Raw genomic sequence first — 23,157 nt, forward strand, 5'->3', positions numbered from 1 at the left:
TGGAGAGGTCTGGAGGAAGTGGGGGCTCCGCAGCAGAGAGCACAGCCTGACCGTGAGGGCCGGCCATGTCCTTCCTGCCATGCTGTCTGTTGGCGGAGGCTGCCCAGGCCTGCACAGGGGCCGCTTTCTGTGGGGTCCCAGCCCTCAGAGGGCTGGGCACGCCCCAGGCACTGGGAGCCGCCGGACGTAGGGAGAAGCAATGCCCACTCCAGTCACAAAAGCCTGTTTTCCCTTTTTTTTTTCAATGAAGCCCAGAACAGTGTGTTAGACTAGAAATAGATTCCCTGAAGTACATGATGTTTTCCTCTAACTTTTGAAATTGTTTCTCCCTGCTGTTTTAATGCTTGGAGGAGTCAAAAGTCATGAAAAATTAAAGCAGAATTAATATTTTATCAGGAACTTTCATTTCCTTCCGGATGTGCTCTGAAATGTGGTTGTGGCTAATGTCATCCTTTGTGCTCTTATGCGGTGAATTCTGTCAACAGGAGCCACAGTCAGGGCTGAGCTGACCTGAGACGGCTGGCCCGCAACACCCAGGGCCACGCAGATTCCCACACATCTGTCCCGTTGTCCTCAGTATAAGGAGCGCCGAGGGACACTCCCGGCCAGGGCTCCCTCGGGGTGCACTCCTAGGAGGAGCGGCTCCTCCCTCCAGAGCTCAGTCCTGCCTGCACCCAAGTCCTGTATGCACAGGCAGATCAGGAACCACTGACCTCACACTCACTAGTGTGCGACTTCAAGAAAGACCACTTGCTCGTCACTGCATCCACCCGCAGCTGTTGTGCAGCAAATCCACTTTCTGTGTTTTGCTCTGGCACCTGGCTGCTGATGCCCAGCTGTGGTGACTGAAGCTTCGTGAGGCTTGTGGTTGCCCACAGGGAGGAACCTGTCCTCCCTTCTGCTCTGCCAGGCAGGTGTCCCCAAGGAGCAGGGAGCTGTATCTCTGAGCCGCATCTCCGGTCACCAAGACCCTGGTGAGTGGCCCAGATTTCAGCACACGGCAGCCCCCCCCCCGCTTCTCCCTCTTACTGAAGCCACAGAAGTCATGGTGCTCGAGTAACTGGGGAGCACTGGTGACCTGCACAACGTGGCCTGTGAAGCCACTCAGTGGAAACCCTTATCGGGGGAAGCAAAGGAAATGGCTTGGTGAAAACGTCTCTCCAAACGGTGTCATGAGCCTGCTCCTGTGCGCTCTGCACGGTGACCAACGCCTCTACCAGCTTGGAGCCCTTGGTGACATGGTCGGAGGCGTCAGGGTGAATGCTCTGAACCTCCTCGTGAGCGAGAGCGGGCACAAGGCAGGAAGGTGTGCGTGAGCAGCAGGGGTCCCTGGGTCCACCCTGGTCCGACACCGGACACCACGGGATCGGGATGGGGTTGACAGCTTGTGACTGTGGCCCCAAATGATGGTGGCCTCCCCCGGCTGGCCCGGCAGCGGCAGGGACTAAAGCTGAGAGCCTTCCCTGCCGACGTGTCCGGCCTGTTCTTCGGAGATGAATCCACGTGTGCCTTCCTGGGAGCCAGGAGAATTGCCAGCTAGACTGCTCTCCTGGCATCACCTGTCCGTGTCCCCGGGGTCCACGTGACAGCTGCATGGTCAGTTGGAGGGGCAGAGGGCTCTGGGCTCTGGTCACTCAGTGTCAGCATGTGGGCGTGCAGCACTTTAGAACTTTCTTCTAAGCCAGCAGCTTCCTGCCAGGAAGACTGATCTGAGTGGTAGAGTTTTACAGTCCTCAGATCGAGGAAGGAGCTTCTAGGTGGACAGACATTGCCCATCCAAGCAGGTGCACAGGGAGCCTGGCAGTGCAAGTTCCTGTTCCCCAGGACGCCACCAGGCCAGAAGACTTCCTTCCTCCTCATCACTCATGGCTCCAGCCTGCAAGGAAGCTGCTGACCCAGGACAGGACACAGGACACCACAACTTGCCAGGACAGTGAGCTTAAACAGAAAGGCCTCAGGACTGTCTCCAGAGAGCGTCACTCCTGCTGCTCTGTGCAAGGCGAGGGTGGCTGCAGAGATCCTGCAGGACAGGAGAGGTGACTGTCCACCCAGCCACCTGCAGACAACAGAATGCCAGCAGTGGAGCCAGGGAGGTCTTCCGCCCGATTCGATCATTTTTAATTTTAAAACAAAACATTGGCTGTTTTGTGCCCAGGAACCTGATGCTTTGCCGAGGTGGCCTCTGAGGACTTAGCAGGAATCTCCACACTGGGTGGGCTCGCGGCCCCGCGTGGCAGACTGAGTCTGGACGAGTGGGGTCAGCTGCTCTCTGCACTCTGGCGGGAAGCCGAGGCCACCAGCCACTGCTGCCACATGGTTGCACCAAGGGCCCCGCTCCTCTCACCCCAACCCTCTGTCTCTGCCGGTGGGGCGTCCATGGCCAGAGTCTCACCACCTGACATCCACATCACTTTTCTTTGTTCTGTTCTTTATGCAACCGTTGTCACGTTCTTTTTAAACTGCACTAATATATTCGTTAGGTTTTGAGACTAATATTTGTACCGTTAGTCAGAGCAATGTCTTCTCAGAATGAAATGACTGGGACAGATCGGTAACTTCTATTGGTACTGGAGAGATGGTACCAGCTCTTGGGTCAGTTCTGAGAATCTACCAGACCTCAGCACTCCTGCCCCTGCCCCCAGGTCCACTCCAGCCGTCCTCCCCAGGCCCCAGCTGTCCTCACAGGGGCCCATTTGCTCGGTACCACCGGGGTGTGTTGGTCGGGGAGCCCTCCCTGCAGGCTGCGCTTCCCGTCCCTGAACCCTCCTCCTCTCCCTCCCCCTGCAGCTCCTGGACTGCTTCGTGATCCCAGTGGTGATCCTGCTGTCCTGGTTCTTCCTGCTTGTCCGGTACAAGGCCGTGCACTTCCTGGGCATCGTGGTCTGCATCCTGGGCATGGGCTGCATGGTGGGTGCTGACGTGCTGGTGGGCAGACACCAGGGAGCAGGTGAGTCAGGTCGCCGGGCCTCCCAGTGGGTGAGGCCCATTGAGGAGCAATGTCAGGGAGGGTACAGCACAGGCCGGAAGCCATCTCCAGGCTGTGCCTGCCTCACTTGTTCCACACCAGAAATGGTGGCACAAGCGGGCCTGCCATGTGCTCCTCAGGTGAATGGAGGTGCGAGGTCTGGCTCTCCAGCCCTTGCTATGTGACTTCTGAAGGCGCTGGACGCACCTACTCCAGAGAATCCAGACTTGCACCCGGGGGGGGGGGGTATGGGCCTGCAGGTGTTTGACATCCGGAGGCGGGGTCAGGAATGCTCAGTGTCTAGAGAGAGCTAAGCTCAGTTTGTTTGCTGTGGGCCAAGGTTACTGGCTCCACCGTGCAGAGACGCATGGGGAGCGGCACACCTGGCTGGCTGCCGCTCTGTGGTGGGCCTGCGGGGCCCTGGCCGTCAGCTCCCCAGGGCCCTTCTGAAACCACTGCAGTGCTTTAAAAGGGACCCAAATCCTTGTGCTGCAGAAGGACTTTCCAAACAGAATGACCCCTCTGCTAATCCTGGGGTAGAAGAGAAAGTGTTCTCTAGCTCTTGGAACTGCTTTTTCTGCTAGGAAATTAGATAATAAAGAGCCAGAATTGGGTCGTTTCACTTTATGAGACCAGGTTGTATGAAGCCTCTGAGATGAAGTCATTTGTGTTGCATCAAGAACTTTATAGCTGACAGAACCTCAAGTAGCCTCTTTCTAGGTAACACTCAAGAACCCCAAATTCAGCCAGCCAAGCAAGTGCCCAGGGCTGCAGAGCTGAGCAGGCACAGCGTCCCAGCTCTCGAGCTTCTGAGCCCAGGCAGTTGCCCTCTCATCTGCTCGTTGGGAGCAGGAGATACAACGCAGGGCAGCAGACATCCTGGGCCTCCCAGACCCCGCCTCCCCGACAGATGATGGAATTGGGCCTGCAGCGCCTGGATCGCGCTCTTGTCCGTGGGCATGGCTCCGTGTCACGTGAACGGCCGTCATGCTCTGTGCAGGAGCCAGCGGGCTTGGGATAGACAACCTCTTTGGAGCTAATCAGAAGGCGCTCTGGCTGCTGCATGTGGCCAGCTGTTCTAACTCTCAGTTAATTACCCCTCCCAACCCTCTGCCTAAGCAGAAATGTCACCGTTGGAAGAGTTCCACAGGCAGGGAACACAGCTCCCCTGATGGGTCCAAGTGTCTAACTTGATTCACTGGGTTTTAGACCCAGATTCTGAGAGATGTTTTCGAGCTTTCAAATTGAAGTCTTAGGAAAGAAGTGCCCCTGAAGAAAAGGCAGGATGTCCATTAGGGGGCCTCGCCAAAGCAGTCAGACTTTCCTTTTTTTTTTTTTTTTTTTAATATAGATGTGGCCAAAACTCCCTGAAGTGGCATTTTATCTATGCATGCAAACCTGAGTTAGACCCAGCATCTGCAATCTATGACACAGGAGACAGCTGTGCGGGCAGAATCGCCTCCATCCCTGAGGGGCTATTGGAACTACATCTGGCTCCGTGGCCCGAGGTTTTAAGCCCAACTCAGATATGGTGCCCACAGATCATTCTACAAAGTCAGGATTGGGCATAAGTCACCTCTGTGAAAGTACTTAGTTCAGCAGTAATTTAAGCTACTGCATAAAATATTTTTAAAAGAAAAAAGAAAGCGAAGAAATGTGTATAGTCTGCGTGTGAAGTCCAGACAGCATTCTTTCTTTATATCCCTTCGTCTTTATTTTTCAGAGCGGTGGCCCCCGTAAGACATGCACGGTTGTTCTAAGGTAGTAAATTAGGGCGAACAGCTCTCCCAGACTTCCCAGAGTGAAGGGGATCTCCCGCATGTGACCTCTGGGTTAGGAATGGAAGTCCATCATCCTACAGTTGTCACGCAGAAGAGCCTGAGTGAGTGAGCCACTGCGGCCTGGCGTCCCTGGAGGAAGCCCATCCGCTTCGTCCAGGCCAGGCCCCCTCAGCCACAGTTCTTGGCTGGGAACCACGGCATGCCTTCCACAGCCCCTCACCCAGCCCTAACCCTGACACAAACCCTGGGCCCCACTCACTGAGGGTAAGGCCTCTTCCGCTCCCAGGCCTCGCCCACTAGAGCAAGCTCAGCTTTCTGAGGTGGCTGCCACCTCCCTGCAGGCCTTGCCTTGGTCCTTCCAATCATGCCCAGGAATCCACACTGCTCAGGTGCGCTGTGCTCGGCCTGAGCAGCGGCTGGCTCTGCTCCCGGGAGCCAGAGCTGCCCCAGGTTTGCTGGGCTCTTGCTGAGGCCACAGTCTGCCCATCTGCATACGCGGGGCTGCTTCTGCTGGGCCCAGGGCTTCCTCCAGGTCTGGGACCACGAGAGAGGAGCTGCCAGCCACCCAGCGGGCTCCTCTCTCCACTTCCCTGGCTCCCTGGAACAGAGAGCTGGCCTACTTACGGAAAACGCTGGGTAATGCTCACACTTCTTGGAAATGGGACAGGAAGCAAAACCAAAACTGAGTTGAAAACTTTTCTTTTCTTTTTTTTTTTTGAGGAAAGGAAAACAGTGTGATAGAAAAGACAGTGCTGTCATTTTTATGTTTACTTCAGGGGAGAAAGTGTTAACTCACAGATCTTGTCCATCCCATTGTCTCAACCGCACTTGTCCTGCTGGTGGGCAGACCTGACCACCCGGCTGTGCCCTCCTCCTGGAGATCAGGAGGCAGGGATGGCTCTGCCCGGCTCACAGGGTTGACTCAGGTTACAAACAGCCCAAGGGAGCAGTGCCTCGAGTGTCGGCCACCGCCCTCAGCGACACAGGCCCTGCACTCCGGGCTTCGTGGAGAGAATGGCCAGGAAGGAACGCGTGCCCCTCTCAGCAAGGGGGACTTCCGGTGGTGCCAGTCACCTCGCTAGCAGCACACATCCACAGCACAGATGAAAACTACTGCTCTCGGCTGGAAACCATAGGGCTTCTTGCCAAACTAGAATGGGCCGCGGGAGCACAGCCTGCTGGCACCAGGTTCCCTTTAGGAAGGTGCTGATGGGTCCCTGTGTTTCCTTTGCTCCCAGGTGAAAACAAGCTGGTGGGGGACCTGCTGGTGCTGGGGGGAGCCACGCTGTATGGCATCTCTAATGTCTGGGAGGAGTACATCATCCGGACCCTCAGCCGGGTGGAGTTCCTGGGCATGATTGGCCTCTTCGGTGCATTCTTCAGTGGAATTCAGCTGTGAGTAAACCGAGACAGGCAGAGCGCAGGGAGGTGGTTCTACTGTAGGGCGCTGTCCGCGGGGTGAAACTCCAGGCCAGAGGCAGTCACCAGCCTCCCACACAGAGCTCTTACAAAATCTGCAAATTTATTAGTAAATTTCTTTCAAACTAAACAAGGGCATTATAAATTATTATAGAACATTTAATGGGCCTTGAAGATGATTTGTGAGAGCACCTTAGAAGTACATCCACCCTCCCAAACCAGTGAGCGAGTTACTACTTAGAGAAGCAGAAAAATTAAGCATGAATGTCACAATGCAATGCACTTCCAAAAAGAGAAGTCCTGTTTACTAGTGATAACTGCTAGGAAACTCACCATTTACAACTGCCCTGTTAAAAGTCTGCTCTTTCATTGCCCGTGGATGTTCGGGAATGAGCCATATTTCAAATTTCTTTCTTAGAATTTAGGATTTCCATTTTCTCTACAAAGATAAAGCTATAACACAAACATTCACAAGGCTCCAAAAGCAATATTTCTGGAGCACGTAAGTCATCACTTGAAACATCACTTGGTATCTGAACATTTATTGTTCGAATAAGGGTCAAACAAAGTGGACTTTTCTATCAGTAAAGTACATATCTTAGGTTCATGTAGGGGACAAAGAACGAGAGGGCAACCTGCAGCCTAATGTCACTCTCTCCTTTTTTACAAGGCAGTAATTCTTAGTTCACCTTGTTTCTTTCCACTTTGTAATTATGTTGATTCTGTGTCTGAAATTATTTATGGAACATGTTTTGGAATCATCTTAAACATATTTGGCCTTTAGTCTTTTCCAGCAATCCTCTGAATTGTGGTGACCTGAAATACTGGTAAAACAAGAAAAAAAAAAAAAACCCTCTATAGCAAGCCAGGCATCCTGGTGTGCACTGGGGTAATCCTAGCACTCTGGGAGGCTGAGGCAGGAGGATTGAAAGTTCAAACCCAGCCTAGGCAACTCAGTAAATTACCAAGATCCTGTCTCAAAAAATAAAAAGGGATGGAGATGTAGCTCAGCGATTCAATCTTCAGTGCCACAAAGAAAAAGAAAAAAACCCATAGCAAAAAAGACAAGAAATGAAAAGCTTCGGTGGAGGATTTATTGGGGTACGATTTGAAAGTGTGACGGTGTGTTGTGGGAAGAAGAGGCCCTGTGTGGCTCTGTCAGGCAGCCTTTTTAGATGGACAGGCTTTCATGCTTATCATTGCTGAGTCCAGGGTTCCTATCCGGTCGGGGTCCAGCGCTCCTTTGCTTTGGTTAATGGTGCCCATTATCTGGGGCAGAGTCCCAGGACGCTGCTGCTGCCAGGCCGAGGGCTTGGGTGGCAAGTGGGCACCTCAGGACACGGGGATCCATGCTGTATGTTGGGTCGGGGCTGAGCCCACCTGGCCCATGCACTGCACTGCCTCCGTGGGACGGGCACTGCCACCCCGTTCAGCTGCCCTGACAGCTTGGGGGCCGCCAGGTGTGCCCACCTGTGAGCAGCCCTGCTGAGTGAACGTGGCCAGAAGGCGGACCCACTCCCCTGCCCTGCCCCTCGCCAGCCCCCCCGGCAAGGCCTCACAGCACCACGCTGCCTGCGTGTGGCCCAAGGCCATCTGAAATTCCCCCGCCAGCTTTTCCTTGTGTAAATGCGGTAAAGAAAGGGGAGGCGAGCACAGGTGCTTCGCTCATCACGCCCACTGTCTTTGACTCTGCAGAGCCATCATGGAGCACAAGGAGCTGCTGAAGGTGCCCTGGGACTGGCAAATAGGTAAGGGGTCTGCTCGCCTGGGCGCTGTGCTCTTCTGTGACGCGGAGAAGCGAGTGTGCAGAGCACCTCGCGCTGGGAAGGGTGCGGTGCAGGTGCAGAGGAGCAGACGCGAGTCACCCGGGGACCCTGGCCCGGCCTGGGCCTGGGACGTGAACCCCTCAGCTTCCTCGTGAGCGTCTGCCTGGAGCACCGCCTTGGTGCGCCACCAGGGTACAAGGCAGAGGGAATGCCAGACGGCAGTACGTAGGGCGGCAGCGGGCTTCAGCCCCAAACGCAAAACCGAAGTGAGATACGATCCTTAAAAAGCCTCCCTTTAGTAAAGGGGAAAATGGGACTGGACGGAAAAGACGCGAGAGGAAACGATGCAGTCTGGGCCAGGGAGCAGCTGTGAAGGGAGCCGTGGTGCATGGGGGACGGGTAGTTCCTCTCCGAGCGAGCTTGCAAGGCCTCCCCGGCTTGGAGCTGGGCAGCCGTCCCTGGGCATCTCAGACACCCTCTGCTGGGCCTGGGAGACACGAGGAAGCCACCGCACCTTGGGAAGAGCAGCGTCCTCCTGCTGCCCCTCCTTGGTAAGAACAGAACTCAAGATGTTCCCACCTCTCACGTCCTTCCGTCCACAGCCCCCAGCAGCCTCAGACGATCCCTGGCAGCTCCCCTGGTTTCCCTTTCCCAAAGCAGAAGGATGCTTTTCTGCCACGGATAAGTGGAATAATACACATTTTCTGTTTTTCTTGACTTCAAGGCATTTTTTAATAGATTGTTATTTTTCTACAACACTGGTCAGTTGCAAGATACAGAGTGATTAAGAGCAAGAAAATGATAGTTCTTATTGATTGTTTTACTCTACTGAATAAGGACACTGATTGTGTTTAGCTGATCTGTAAACCCAGGTAAAACATGGGAATCAGCACACGGAAGTGTCCTCCCAGGGAGCAGGAATGTTAGCATCACAGCCAGAAATCTGATAAACAACTTTGATGTTCCCTTTATCCCCCTTGCCATATTGTGTTAACAGATGTGTGGACAAATGGAGGCTGATGTAAAAGCCAAATATCGGAGGGGAGAAAATCATGGGGCTCAGCCCACTAGACGCACAGGATGGGTCTTGTGTGGGGCTCTCACTGTCACAGGCCAGAACAAGTTTCTGGGCCTTGCCTGGAAGCTGGGACAGTGAGGGACAGACAGGGAGCACCTAAGCTCAGTAGGGAACAGACCCATCTGTGCCAGCCCTGGGTCGAAGGCCTGTTAAGCAGCTTGATGGCCGCTGGCTTCCTGCGGAGGGACTAATGGCACAGGCTTAGCCACTTACGTGTTCCGAGTCGCCATCTTTTCTCATCAGTGCTTTTAAGATAATATTTGAGAAATCTAGTGTATGCAAAGGAAAGAGAAAGACAAAATATCACGTGGTCCCAAAGGAAGAGATGAGATAAACACATGCAGCAGGCACAGACATAGGCCATTACCCCATTTTAAATAAATCTCAGGTAAAATGAGATGCTCATTAGAATCAAACTGTGTTCTACTCTGATCCTCACCTCTTACAAGAATTAACAGTACGGATTAGCTGTGCGTGCTCAGAACGTGTGGTCAGATGGACCCGAGGGCCAGTGTCTCCACCTGTTTCTCACCCTGACTCCCCACCTGCTCTGCTCAGGCAGAGGACTCCAGCCACGTCCTGCCCACCAGCCCCTGCCCACCAGCTCCTGGCCGGGTTTGGCCAGGAGAGGGAGAGGAGGTTGAGAAAGCCATACCAAGTGTTTCTCCATGTCCAGCTGTGAGGAGTCGGATCTCCAGAAATGACAGAGCCTCCTCCACGCCTCTGCCTGACAGGCACCACCGACACCTGCCCCTGGGTACCTCCCGCACGCGGTGTGGGTCCCCGCCTGCCCGGCCCAGCTCAGGCTCATCACTGGTGGCCCACTTAACTTGCTTCGCCTGTCGCCGCCAAGTGCCTTTACAGTCTGCGCCCCACTGCACTTCCCCTGCTGAGCCTGGGTGAGGTTGTCTCCTGGCTGTCACCTCCGAAGCCAGTCCCTTCCCTGGTCGAGAGGCCGCTGGACGGAACGGGGTGGTAGAGCTTGGTGCCGCAGGTCCGGCACTCGGCGCAGCCTGAGTCTCAGCCACCAGTGTCACCTTCTGTGTCCTCAGTCCCACTCTCCAGTGCAGAAGGACAAGGCTGACAAATTCCATCCTTATGAGAGAGAAAATACTTCAGTAAGAAATGGTAGGACATACAGTCTGTTTGGAATTGTAATCACTGCAGCAGTTACCGGGCTGAAAGGTAACTTGCGTGGTGTGCCTGACCGTGTTGACCCTTGGGAAGCCAAAGGGACAGCAGGCTGAGCACGTTCCACCAGGAGACCCTGAGCCGGCCAGCTGACCGGCAGGAGGGAGGCCTGCTGGGCACCCCCTGCTCTCCTGAGTGGGTGCCTGGAAAGTCCACCCGAGCTCCCTGCTGGACACCCTCACGGAGGGTGTAACCATCTGGAACTTAACAGGTTACAAATGGAGCTTCTTGTCCACCCCGTCCACCCCTACCCTCGAGTTGTCTCCGTCTCAGCGTCTGCCTCACAGCAGAAGCCCTGGCACCCTCAACGCCCTCCGCCCTCGAGCCCCACTTGGCCCCTGTGCGATCCTCACAGTCCGGGCCAGCCCCAGCCCTCCTGAGCACAGCCGAGCTAGCAAAGCCTCTCTTGCCTGGACCAGCAGGCTGTGCTGTCCTTGCTTCCTCCCCCGCCTTCTCCCATCCCTGCCTTCACTGAGGAGCCAGAGTCATCTTTTCAGACTGGACATCAAACTGGCGCAAGATACACAGGCACTGCCTGGTCTGCCTCCCTCCCGGTTTTCCTGCCTCCTTTCCTATTCCGGCCCCTGCAGTCACTGTGGCCTTGGGCAGCTCCTGGAGCCCTCCATGCCCGGCCCTTCTCAGGTCTTCCCAAGTGCAGCTCTCCGGCTGCCGGCTGCCTCCCATCTCCGCCTGGCCCTTCAGCGCTGAAGGTGAGAGCACCTTCTCCAGCAGCGCTGCCTAACTTCTTCCTCAAGCACACTTCGCAGCCGTCAGGAGCCCGCGTCGGGCCCGGGGTGACTCTAAGCTGATTCCCCCGGGTCGCCTGCTCCCGCCTGTGGCAGAGCCCAGGGCAGTGGTGCCAGTGAGGCGTGGGCGAACGAAGGCGCGTCTGTGGGGCAGCAGAGCCCAAAGGCAGACCGGGAGGTGGGGGTAACCGTGGAAGCACATCTCAGGCACTCTCCCATCACGGGGACACGGCAGCCGACACCCACAGTCTAGGCAGGGAGAGGGTTGTTTCGTTCACATTTCACTCCACGGTCAGCCGGCAGCCTGGCAGAGGGCGTGTGGAGGACAGCAGCTCGCATCCTGGTGCCGGGAAGTGGGGAGACGGGAGCTGCGGGGGAGAAGTGGCCCTCCAGCCATGCCCTCCCAACAGCCACCCTCCGCGGCCCCTCAGGCTTTGGGGACATCGAGATACAAACTGAACCGGGAACCTTCCTGCTCAGTCCTGGCACCAAGTCAGGAAAAAGGCCCTGGGATGTCTGCACTGTATTCTGTCCACATTTTATTATTTTTAGTGGATTAATTTATGGATGAATCTTGTTCCTGATGTGTTGGTCACAGATTTCCTTAAGGAATATTACATCAATTTGTATGTCTTGTCGTGTACTAGTCATAGGTTATGGAGTATTTATTGAATTTCTAGTATCTTGGTTAAAAGGAAAGTGGATGATAAGTATCAGGAAAGCTACGGGCAGGGGATGGACTCTTGTGAGGACTTAAAACTTGTGCTGGGGAATCATGCCCCCCCCCCGCCACCCTGAGACGGTCTGGTCTGCGTGGGGTAAGGAGGACCTGGCATCTCCTCCCCACTAGAGGGGGCTGTCGCCCACCTGACGGTCAAAGATATTTTTCATGTGAGTCTGAAATAACTTCTTTCTGTCTGTACTACTTTTGATGCAACTTTTCTTAAACTGAGGATCAGAAAGATACAGAACAAAGGTTTGTGCCCCGATTACTTTTCACAGGGGCAAATCAAGGGGCTGGAGAGCTATTCCCTACTAAACCGCCCCAAATTCACAGAATTCAGAAGAAATTATCTGGCCACCGCTGCTAGCAGGCACCTGTAATCAAGGATTCTTGGAAACATCCACTGAATTTTGCTTATGCTTATTCTGCCCTTTGTTCTTATTTTTCTACATTTGCATTATAGCAACATCTGGGAAAAGATAAAGCAGATTTTAGAATTAGCTGTACACTTCTGCCTGGGTCCTATAAAACTGAGTATCTGTGGTATTTGTATTAACAATGTAAGCCTAAGTGGGTAGGGAGAGACTGACCGTAGGACAGTTTGAGATGAGGCAAGCATGTGAGCACCCAGTACCCTAAGAAGCTGGGAAGGCTGGGCTCCGTGTCCTGGGAGGGGCTGGACAGAGTTTTGAGGCTGGGAGCCGACAGACCTCCTGCGAGAGCCCTGGAGCCAGCACAGCCACAGGCCCGGCCTGCAGGGTCCCACGCCCAGGCGGAGGCAGTCAGCCCTTCACTCTGCTCAACTGTGTCGGTGCTCGTGGTTACGACACACACTACCCTACAAATATAAAACTAAGAGGTCAAAAGGGTTTCATATACGTGGTGGCCAGAGTTAGTGACAGCAAGTGTGACAAGGGATCCCAGTCTGTGCATCGCCACCCTCTCCTTCCCAGAAGGAGCAAAGTGCCAGCCTCGAGGCACGAAGCAGTGAGGCCCTTGTCGGTTTTCTTGCTTGCGCTGGGCATTAGCCAGTGGTAAGCACAGGTTAACAGGTGCGAGGAGGACTCGCGTCCGGGAGCCCCCATGTCCCCGCTCCCCCGTGACACTCTCTTCCCCCCAGGGCTGCTCTACGTGAGCTTCAGCGCCTGCATGTTCGGTCTGTACAGCTTTATGCCTGTCGTCATCAAGAAGACCAGCGCCACCGCCGTCAACCTCTCCCTGCTCACAGCAGACTTGTACAGCCTGTTCTGCGGGCTGTTTCTGTTCCACTACAAGGTACGTGGGGTCTACTCCACTGTCACATGCCATGGGGCTCCTGGGTGCAGGCTGCTGGGGTGCAGGGACTGAGGGTGCAGCTCTGTCCTCGGCCCCGAGACTCTGAGATGGAGGCTGAATCCTGGCCACCAGCCGTCCGCAGCCCCAGACAGCTGGGAACGGGTAAATGATACCCTCGCGGCAGGTGCCGAGGGAAGCCCTCTCCTTTGCCACTCAGCCCAGAAGGTCCTCTTCATCCAATCTGGGGCTGGGAAGATTTGTGTAATTCCTAAAATACAGCCACGAAAGCGGGCTCTGCCGAAGGCCTTGGAAGATGATGTTCTCTTTGGAGAGCACACACCGTTTCTGCGGTTTCTACCCTGCAGATGTTCTTAGAGCAAATCTGAAAGGAGCTGCCTGCTGTAGGGGTGACTTCCTTACTAGAAGATTGGGCTCAAATGAAGCAATGCACGAAATGCCAGGGGGCCTTTGTGGTATGTGGAGGGGCAGAAACCCGTCCTGCTCTGGATGGCCGTCGCCGAGGGTGCTGGACCCCACACACACCTCCTCCTAGCAGGCAGCCAGTCAGGGCTTGGGGGTCGGATGCTGCTCCCCGACTCCACACCCACGGTGGCCACTGCTGGTCAGCACCGGTGTGTGAGAGCTGGCGCTTGCTGGGCCTTCACCAGCCCCGTATGGACAGGGCTTCTAAGGGCACCGGGGACAGGCCCGGGAGGAGGGGGACACTCCAGCACTGCGAGCCAATGGCCTCAGAGGCGACATCCTGGCGCAGGAGGGGGCCAGTTGACTGGGCACTGTGATGGGCAGCGTCCCTGTGACCAGGTGAAGCTGGGCTGCGGGTGCCTGGAGGGGGGTGAGCTGAGACGCCAGGGCACAGGGGTGCAGCAGCCACAGGGAGCAACCAGAGTTATTGACCAGAGAAGCCAGGTCCTGGCCAAGCAGCAGTGAGGCGCACAGCTGGGCTGGTGGGAGCAGAGACCAGTGCCTGTGCTCCCTCGGTGCTGCTGGGATACAGATGACCAGTAAAAGTGTGTGTGTTCAAGGTGTGCAGTATGGTGTTTTGGTGTAGGCTTACATTTCAAATGTTTGCCTCAGTCAAGGTACATTGCCACATCCACTGCCGAGCACAGGTTATTTTATTTTACCTTATTGTCTCCCACCAACCCCGGGTAGTGATAGTATTTAAGTAGATCGTTGCAAATTTCTAGTAAACGTCTTTCTTAACTTTAGACATTGCGTCTCCAGAACACACTCCACTTATAACTGAAACTCCACACCCTTTCTTCCTCCACCGTCTCCATCTCCGTCACGAGTTTCTGTTTTACAAGGAGACTTGTGGCCAGTGCAGTGCAAAGAGGCCGGCTGACGGAAACTGCGAGGCCTGCACTCTGCGTACTGCTGGTGACCTGTTTGTCTGGGGGGCACTTTGCATGTTCCGAGTTCACTCAGGACCTTGAGGGGACGGAAGTGGGGCATGTCCTTCCCAGGCCGCTCCTGTGCATGGTTCTGGGGGACTGGCTTCCCACAAAAGCCCAGCTGCTCTCCAGGCCTGGCCCCTCTCGGCAGGCTGTCGCCCCTGCAGCCCAGCGGCCTGCGCTTTGCTTCTCCACAACCGGGCATCCACCTCCCTCCCTTCCTCAGCATGCATTCAGCTCTTACAGTTTAGCCGCTAAGAGGCTCTCCAAGCTCCTGAACTGGAGTAATCTCTTTAGTCTCCCTGTAGGAAAGACGACTAAAATCCACCGTCCTCACTGAGGACTGGAGTCACTTCGTGGGTGTCCAGACCCAGTCTGCTCTCAGCATCCCCCAGGGCAACGTCCCTAACAGTCTGGCTGCCCCAGAGCCACAGTCAGTACCTGGGGTCGCCTGCTCCTCTGAACAGCTTGCCCTTGGGTCCCCTAGTCCACGAGCCACAGGGCCTTGGGGGTCAGGGGTGTGCCATGTCCCACTCTTCCACTGACTTTGGGGTGGACCAGGCTCCACATTCACGGGAGATCAGGAGCTGTGAAGGCTGACAGCTCAGGGGACAGGAACTCCCGCCGTCCACCTGACTCGCATGTGTATGTCTCCTACTTAGCATGTGTTACTTCGCTGTGGAGAAAACCATGGTGACCCCACCCATCAGAAGGGAAAATCAAATTCTCTGTTCACCAGTTTGGAGGTGTGGTGGGTATTTTTGCTTCTTAAAATAATGTTTTTTATTACACACGTGTATCTCTTCCATTCTGTCGCTGTCCTACTTCCTTGCTAGTTTCTTTGAAACATAGACGTGTTCACTATTGATGATGTCCAGCTCATCTCCTGGGTTATGATTCTGGCAGACGTGGAATTTTCCTGCCACCTCTGGGCCCATCTTCCTGCTCACCTCCTAAGGCTCCTCCTCCTGGGGCTGCAGGAACAGTGGCTTTGCACTGTGGCCTCTAAGGGGACCCTGGAGGTCACAGGCTAAGAAAGGATTCTGTGCAGATGAGGCCCCTGAACTGTAACAAGAGGGATCATGCCTTGAGCTTCAAACGCAGGTGCAGCGCAGCCTCTTGAAGAGGCTTTGACATGGCTCCCACCGGTGGGACAACCACTTGACCTTCTCTGTACTGAGTGGTTCCAGGGCAGCCAGGCCCAGCCCTCGGTTCAGAGCCAGTGAGGCCAGGACCTGAGGAGCAGGCTGTGAGCTTCCTGCTCCGTACAGAGAAGCGGAGTGCTTGGGTGTGGTGCACACGCCTGTGATCTGAGCACTCAGAGGCTGAGGCAGGAGAGCGTTGTGAGCTCCGGGCCAGCCAGGGTAAGTTCATGTCCAGACCCTGTCCCCTGACCCCCGAAACAATTAAAACAAAAAGGTGGAAGAAACATTGCTAATGAGTAGTTATCCAGATCCCAGATGGAACTGGATGTCGTGGGAGGCAGGATTCCACTGGCTGGAGGAAGCAGGACAGGAACAGAGAGACAGAGACTGACGGAGAGAGCCAGGGATGGGACCGGGACCTCAAGAGTTCATCTGGTTTTCCTGATTAGAGTTTATTCCTCACTTCATCACGCGGTCTTTCAGCTCCCTTCCAGTCAGGTTATAAATGTCTGCGTGCTGTGTGGGGTGGGCTCTTTCCTCACAGGTGCTGCTTGGCCAACAGAGCGAGACATCGGAATGAAGTCCCGACCAACTGTTATTGTTGGCTTTTTCTCGCTTTACACCCTTGGAAACAGCCCGTCCCTGCCCTCTGGCCTCCTTCACCACAGCCTCTCTGCCCAGGTACCGGCTGGATGGAAGCCCACATCCAGAGAACAGATCTCCAACTCTGAGTTAGATGATGGGATGGATGGCAGAGAGCTCAAAGGCTCTGGCTCTGTGGCTTGGCGAGGTGGTTATCTATTTCTGTTCTTTATTACCCGATGACGTTACTGAATCCAAAACAGTAAACCTCTAGCAGTCCTCGAGAAAAAAGCACAGGAAAAGAGCCTGACCTTGTTCTAGGGCAGTTCCTGTAGGACCAGCTCGGCAGTTGGAAGTATTCCACATCCTCCTTGCCTCGAACACAGAATTGGATGAGCCGAACCAAAAACAGTGCTAAACATTTCCTTGAAAAGTGGGGGTGAGTGGGTACAGGAGAGACCAGCTCTGTAAAGCAAACTTGGGCCAGATAAAGAGAAAAAGGGTAGAAGTAAAAGAGCATGCCACGTCTGAGAAACCCGGGTGGGCTACCGTGCAAACTCACTCCTGACGGCGCCTCTCCAAGATGGCTGCTCTTTTCGGAGCCATCTCCATCTCCTGGGAGCTGCGAAGAATTCTGCCTGCAGGGTCCTCACACTGCCCTGGGATCCAGCTCACTTCTCCAGCCAGCTTGGCCAGTCCCCCTCCTATAACAGCCTGACCTCAGAGACCCTTGAAGCCAAACTGGGAAGGAGGTGGACTCGGAAGCTTGGCAGGTTGATGGCAACTTGGCCTCCAAGGCCAGAGCTTGACCTGCAGCAAACCCTGCATGCACAACACAGCAGGGCACTTTTGAAGGCACAGGTATTAGTTTCCTATTGCTGATGTCACAAAGCACAGACATCTAGTGACCACAGTCACTGTCTGAAGGCAGACGTCTCCTCAGGCAAGAGCAAGCGTGAGTGCAGTTTTGCGGAGCCTGAAGGTCCAGGGAAGAACTTCCTCCTTCCCTCTGGGCTTCCAAGCCCGCCCGCACCCTGGGGCTCAGGCCCTCCTCTCCCTCAGAGCTGCAGCAGTAGCTTCGCCCTGATCCTCTCACCGTGCTGTGACTGTCCCGGGCCCCAGAGAAGATAATCCAGGAGGATGCGCCCACCTTCTAGTCCTTAGCCCATGGCAACTGCCAGTCCCTTTCGGTTAAGCATTCACATGTTCAGGTATTAAGGTGAGGTCCACCACGCTGCCCACTGCAGGGGAACCCTAGTAATCACTAGGGGCCGCTGACTTCACCCGGCCAGCTGGGACCTGGGGCTGCTGCGCAAAATCGCATGGGGTGGTGGAGGTGCCTCCTTCCCCTGCAGACATGGGCCCTGCTCGTTAGATTTCGGACCCTTCAGGGCCCACCGTGTGAGGGAGGGACTGAGCAGCGTGCCCTTCAGAGTCCACAGAGCGAAGATGTACATTGTTGCTAGGTTTGCTCTCTGCAGCTTTGGAGCAGTTCCTTACTCCTTCCAAACCTCACACTTTGCTTTATGGAGATCTGTAAGGGTTTAACTTCGAGCCTATGTAATGATGGCCCACAGCCATGAATCTCTCCGATCAGTCACAACTCAGTCCACTTTTTGGTGGTTGGTTTTGAGATTTTGTATCTAGACGGAGCTCTTAATAACTCCATGAGTTCTGGCTGGCGTATTCCTCGTTTGAAAGCCCAAACCTGGGGTCTCATGCATTAAAATGTAGAAAATATTGTATCCATCATTTTAAACTGAATTCTTTCATGCCTTCACTTTTTATAGTGGAATTTTTTAGGTGATAACCAGAAAAACAAACTACTGGAGGACTATTTAAAAACAGAGTTTTCTACGGTCACATACTGTCATGTGCTAAGAATTCTTCACCAAGCAGCCATCTACATTGCATGTGCTCATTCTGCTTTGTGCCCCACATTTAAAGCGAAGAGTGGCTGATGTCACACTTATCTTTCCAAGGTGTGACGTTGTCACAGCATCGCGGGCACATTAAACTTGAGAGGCATCTCATAGGAAGATACACTTTTCACGGATTTGCTGAAGTAAAACAGAAGTTGACAGGAAGAAGAACACTGTCAGTTCCCTCAGTCCTCTTCCAATGCGTCCTGTAGACCAGTGATGGCGAACCCATGGCACGGGTGCCGCAGTGGGCTGTTCGTATCACTGAAAGCTCTCAAAGGTTTGCCGTTGCTGCCTTAGACTACGGGCTCCTGTGTGTCTCTACACTGACCCCGAAGTCATGACGACCTCCTTGGAGAGCACTCTGCAGGGAGGAACAGGCTCCATCAACTTCCACCCCTGCTGTGGGAACAAGTCCTTACCGCCCATGTGTGCACTGGTGGAAAGGGCAGAGAGAGACCAAAGGTGATTTGTCCAGAAAGGCGACCTCAGCCACCCCGGGCACTGTGATGAGTGTGAGCCTTCAGGATTCCACCTGCACATTTTCACTGGAAAACCTTCTGTGTGTTTTATTCTCCATCTAATACCAGATTAACTTTTTAATAATTGTGTGAGTTATAAAATAATCAGACAAGTTCTGAGGACCAGCTACCCGTGCCGTGAGGGTGGGCGTGGAGCTCCATGGTTTGCCTGGCCCTCCCTGTCTGCCCCTGAGGCGCCCGTCATCCGGCTCCTGTGTGTTGTTGTTGGAGACGTAGGAGGCAAAGTCAGCTACCTCTGGACATGCATGGAGTCACTGGCTATGGAGTCAATCACTGTGCATTAAATTTAAGAGAACGTCATGTGGCAAACATTCTCTCTGTGCCCGCTGTGTGCCAGCCCGTTTGTGCCGCTTACTCTTGGTTTATAAATAAAGATGACAGGGATACTGCACAGACTGGACAGAGGAGTGCCAGCGGTGAGGCTGCAAACAGACCAGCAACTTGGAATATCCTCACCATCTGCAGACCCGCACCAGGGACTTAGTGAGCCCTGTGCCAGCACCCCTGTTGATCCTGGAGGCCTCCGGGAGTGAGCTGGTCATGGGGCTGCACCTCCAAAGGCAGGGCAGGCAGCCCAACCCGTGACCACCACCGAGCAGAACAACAGTTCTTCCAGCGTATTTATAAAAATGCTCTCAGAATTATCCTGGGATATCTCTTCTTATAAGAATGCCATCTCAAAGCACTATGAATTTAAAGCTCATAAGGTCAAAATGTAACCATAAATGGCCGGTTTTAAAGTTGATACTTGGCCTTTAATGGCTGTCTTCAGTTTTCTGTTTGGTCATACCAAGGACTGAACCCTAGGCCTTTCCACTGCTCTGCATCCCAGCCATACATGTTTTGTTTTGTTTGAGACAGGGTCTCACTAAATTGCCCAGGATGGGCTGGACTTGCAGGCCTACTGCCTTAGCCTCCAAGAATGCTGTGTCTGCAGGCATTGCCCACACCGGGGTTATCTTTGATACTTTTTACAGCTCTCCGTGGCAGGTACAGACCTGGGGAACTGGCATCCCTGACTCCCAAATGCATTTCTAAGAAATGCCAAGGTGCTAAGCAGGGAGCACGTGTGCCACGCAGCCTCCTCTGAGGCTCACACTTGCTGGGTGGGTCAGGGCGAGTGTGGCCTCTAGCAGCAGGGCAGGCTGTTCCCTCCGTGTCTCAGGAACCCAGGCTCCTTCCACCTTGTGTCTCTGCCGTCTTCTGAGCATGGGCCGGAAAGCTGTAGCCCCGGGGCTCGCCACGTGGTTTGGTAGGAACATTCCATGGAAGCCAGGCCCATTTCTCCATGCGGCAGCCATGGCTGATCCCTTGAGCAGCCTGAAATATTTACCCTCTGGTCCCTTGAGAAAAGGTCACCAAAGCCTTTAGGCCTTGGGGTCGGTAGCGGGACTCTAGGGCATCTACGGCTCTGTCCTCCACGACATGACCACAGCCTCCACCCTGTGCGGGTGGCTGGAACGCAGCCGCCACCACAGCTGACTGCAGGGCAGGCTGGGACGTGCAGTCAGACCGTGTGCGCAGGAAGATAAGAGAGCAGCAGCTTTAGAGAACAAAGAGCCATGAGAGTTTCCATTCCCATTTCCCACTGGAGTAGGGAAGCTGTAGTTAAGAGGCCATCCCAGAATTACAGCTGGAAAGCCAAATTCCTTCCACGAAGCCTTCTCATAAACTCCACACCCAGAATAACGGGTTTGGACCCCGCCTCAGGATAGACGGAGGGAAACTGGATGAGGCTAGCAGCAGTGTTGCCGAGCTCCCACGGGGAAACGCTTATGACTGACCGAGAGCAGCCGGGAGCACCACTCCTGCCCCAGCACGGCGGGCCCGTGTGTGCCCATGTGCGTTTCTGAAGAGCTGCATGTGTGCCCAGGTTCTGTGCACTCCGCCCCGTGGGCCAGAGGACCAGGGGGCCGAAGCCACGGTGTCAGCACATCCTCGAGCCCCGACAGCGGGCGAACAGAAGAGGCCTGAACATGGAGGGCCATGGAAGTGGCAGCCTTCGTGCTCACCGCGTCCCATATTTTAAGAGTTTTCATTTACTCCGCTCTGTAAAAGATGAGTATTACCGCCTCTCCCTGTTGTACGTTCTATATCATTAATATTTTAACTTCTGTCCATATAAGTCCTCTGGTTTTTAAGCCATAATTTCATACTTACTTCCTGTTCTATCCCACCAGACTTTGAAATGCAGGCTCCCCTGCTTTTAATTCCTCTTCGACATCGTAGTACATAATGTTTTTCTCTGTGTGGCGCTGGTGCGTGTGGATTCCCTCTTCATACCCTTTCCCTACTCTCGTCATCGTTTGATCTCCTCCCCATCTGAGCAAGAGCGCTCTTCCTGCTTCTTATTATTGATGTTTTATCTTGCTCCTTATTGATATTTCAGTTTCTTGTGTAAGAGAAACCAGGTGATGTTAAAGCTTGTGGGTCCGATTTATTTCATTTAAAATCCATTTTCCAATAAGTGACTCAAGCGCATCCTTCACGGCACAGTAGTACTCCACTGTGTGTAAACGCTGTGTTTTCTTTATCCATGCCTCTGCTGATGGACGTGTGGGCTGCTTCCAAGATTTAGCTCTTAGGAGTTGAGCTGCTGTAAGCATAGGTGTGCCTGGATCACCGTAATAGGATGTCTTCTCTCTTTTGGGAAGATACCTGGAAGGGAAACACCTGAGTTAAGTGAAATTTCTAGCTTCCGCTTTGTGAGGAAGTGAGGAATGGCTGCACACTGCCCACGTATGGGAAATAATTCCTTTGAAGGGGAAGCAGACGGTGCCGAAGCAGCTTGAAGAGGGACACTTTATATTCCCCGCAGAGGTGCTAGGTGGGCTCCGTAACATATCACCAGGACCTGTGTTGGCTCTCTTAAAAATATTTCTTCTCTCTTCAAAGGACAACATCCCTGTATCAAAGGTTTATGTTTTATTTTTCTCAAAATTTAGAAACATCTTTGTTTGCTTGCCTTTAAAATTGAACACGGAACCCAATGCTTTTTCAGTCTTTTGAGTGACTAGATTTTTTTCAAGTAATCTGGGGATTTTTCCTCCCCAAAGAGCTCTCAAGGCAGTTTTTCTGGATTCTTTGCTTGAGAATGTCTCTGACATCTCTGTGCCCCTGGGTCAACCTCAGCTCATCCTGTCTCGGGGCTGTGATCCGAGCCCCCACCTGACCAGTCTAGGACAGGAGCTGGGTTTCCATTCCTGCGGACTCCCTCGGCGTCTCCGCCTTTGCCAGCTCTCTCCCAGTGAAGATGACCTGCAGCGTGGGTCCACCTTGTCCCACAAGTGCCTCGCCAGGCAGGGGTCCCGGCCCAGCAGCAGACACAGTCTCACAGACTCCCTTGGTGGTGGGCTGGTGGCATCGAGAGTACCTTCAGCTGGCCTTGACCTTGAGCACCGGGAAGCTGTGTCTTGCTTCCCTCTCCCATCTTGACTCCAAAATGCGATCATTGGCCACTCACATGCACACATACGTGTGTAAATGTTTAAGCAAAAACGCTTCTGTTAGTGCGGGCAGATCTAAAGGCCTCTGGTTAGATGTGGCACAAGTCCAGGGCGGCAGGATGGCAGGGTCGCCAGGCAGTGCCAGCATAACTTCCACTCAGCTGCAGACCTGACTCGCCCTGTAACCAGGAATGCTGAATGTCAGCTGGAGGCCGCCGGGAATGAGGTGCAGGTCTCTCGCTGCCACCTGGATCCCAAGTGCTGCTCAGGAGCCTCGTGAGAACCTTGACGTAGCCCAGCAGCAACCCGGAGTAGTCTGCCTCCCTGCCTGCTGTGTTGTACCCGGCGGCCGAGAGCACAGTAAGAGCGCAGGGCAGAGCACGTGAGTCACAGCCGCAGGACAGGCACAGGGCGGCAGTGGGAGTACGGCCAGCACGGGGCCAGCATCAGAGTGCTTGTGCTTCATTTCTTCCAACTTCTTCTTTCTTTGGTACTGGAAATTGAACTCAGGACCTTGAGCTCGCCAGGCAGGCACAGCACTGCTGAGCTCCAGGCCAAGACAGAGCCAGGGTTCATAACTATCCACTGAACAAAGGTCTTTGTCAGGAGCATCAGAGAAGGTGGATCTGCAGGCAAAATTTTCACATCAGCAGCTCAGGTTCTCTCAGTCAGCATGATTCTATGCCCCTCAAGCAGCTGAAAGCAAAACGTGGAGCCCTCGCTCACAGACCGGAGGGGATCTGCTCTGCGGTGGGGCAGACGGGCTGTGGTGGGGACGTTGCAGGGGACAGTGGAGATCCGGACACAAGTCGGGGGTGCCATCTGTTGAGAGGACCTGAGAGTGGAACCGAGGTACTGGTTGGAAACCAGCTGAGGAATTTACTTACGGAACAAGATCATGGCTACCCTGGGATTGTTCATGAGCCTCCCCTAGTCAGAGGGCCAAATGGGCCACCACAGGCAGTTTGCAGAAGTCTTCCTGCACGAGTGGACAGACAGGGGTGCAGACTGCTCTGACATCTTCATCAGGATGTGTCTGCAGACATATTGATTGCTCGGGGTGAGGGGAGCTGAGACACACAGAGCACATCTGATCCTTGTGTTTCCTCCCTTTCCTCTCCCCTTCCTCCCAAGATCCATTTTTTTTTTTTTTTTTTTTT

At 54.2% G+C, this 23,157-nt stretch overlaps 1 protein-coding gene across 2 annotated transcripts in view; it reads left to right on the forward strand.

Annotated features, from left to right (window-relative positions):
- Slc35f1 (solute carrier family 35 member F1) overlaps positions 1-23,157 on the forward strand; it is a 311,583-nt gene that overhangs the window by 276,522 nt on the left and 11,904 nt on the right. The window contains exons 4-7 of one of the 2 annotated variants that reach the window (XM_010644966.2): positions 2,788-2,947; positions 5,985-6,141; positions 7,861-7,913; positions 12,791-12,945. In XM_010644966.2, coding sequence (XP_010643268.1) covers positions 2,788-2,947; positions 5,985-6,141; positions 7,861-7,913; positions 12,791-12,945 — 525 coding nt within the window. The remainder of the gene's footprint in view (positions 1-2,787; positions 2,948-5,984; positions 6,142-7,860; positions 7,914-12,790; positions 12,946-23,157) is intronic. The other variant, XM_033763196.1, reaches the window with a different exon arrangement.

The sequence above is a fragment of the Fukomys damarensis genome, unplaced genomic scaffold (genome assembly GCF_012274545.1).
Source record: "Fukomys damarensis isolate Sample0158 unplaced genomic scaffold, DMR_v1.0_HiC HiC_scaffold_14, whole genome shotgun sequence".
Taxonomy (NCBI): Eukaryota; Metazoa; Chordata; class Mammalia; order Rodentia; family Bathyergidae; genus Fukomys; species Fukomys damarensis.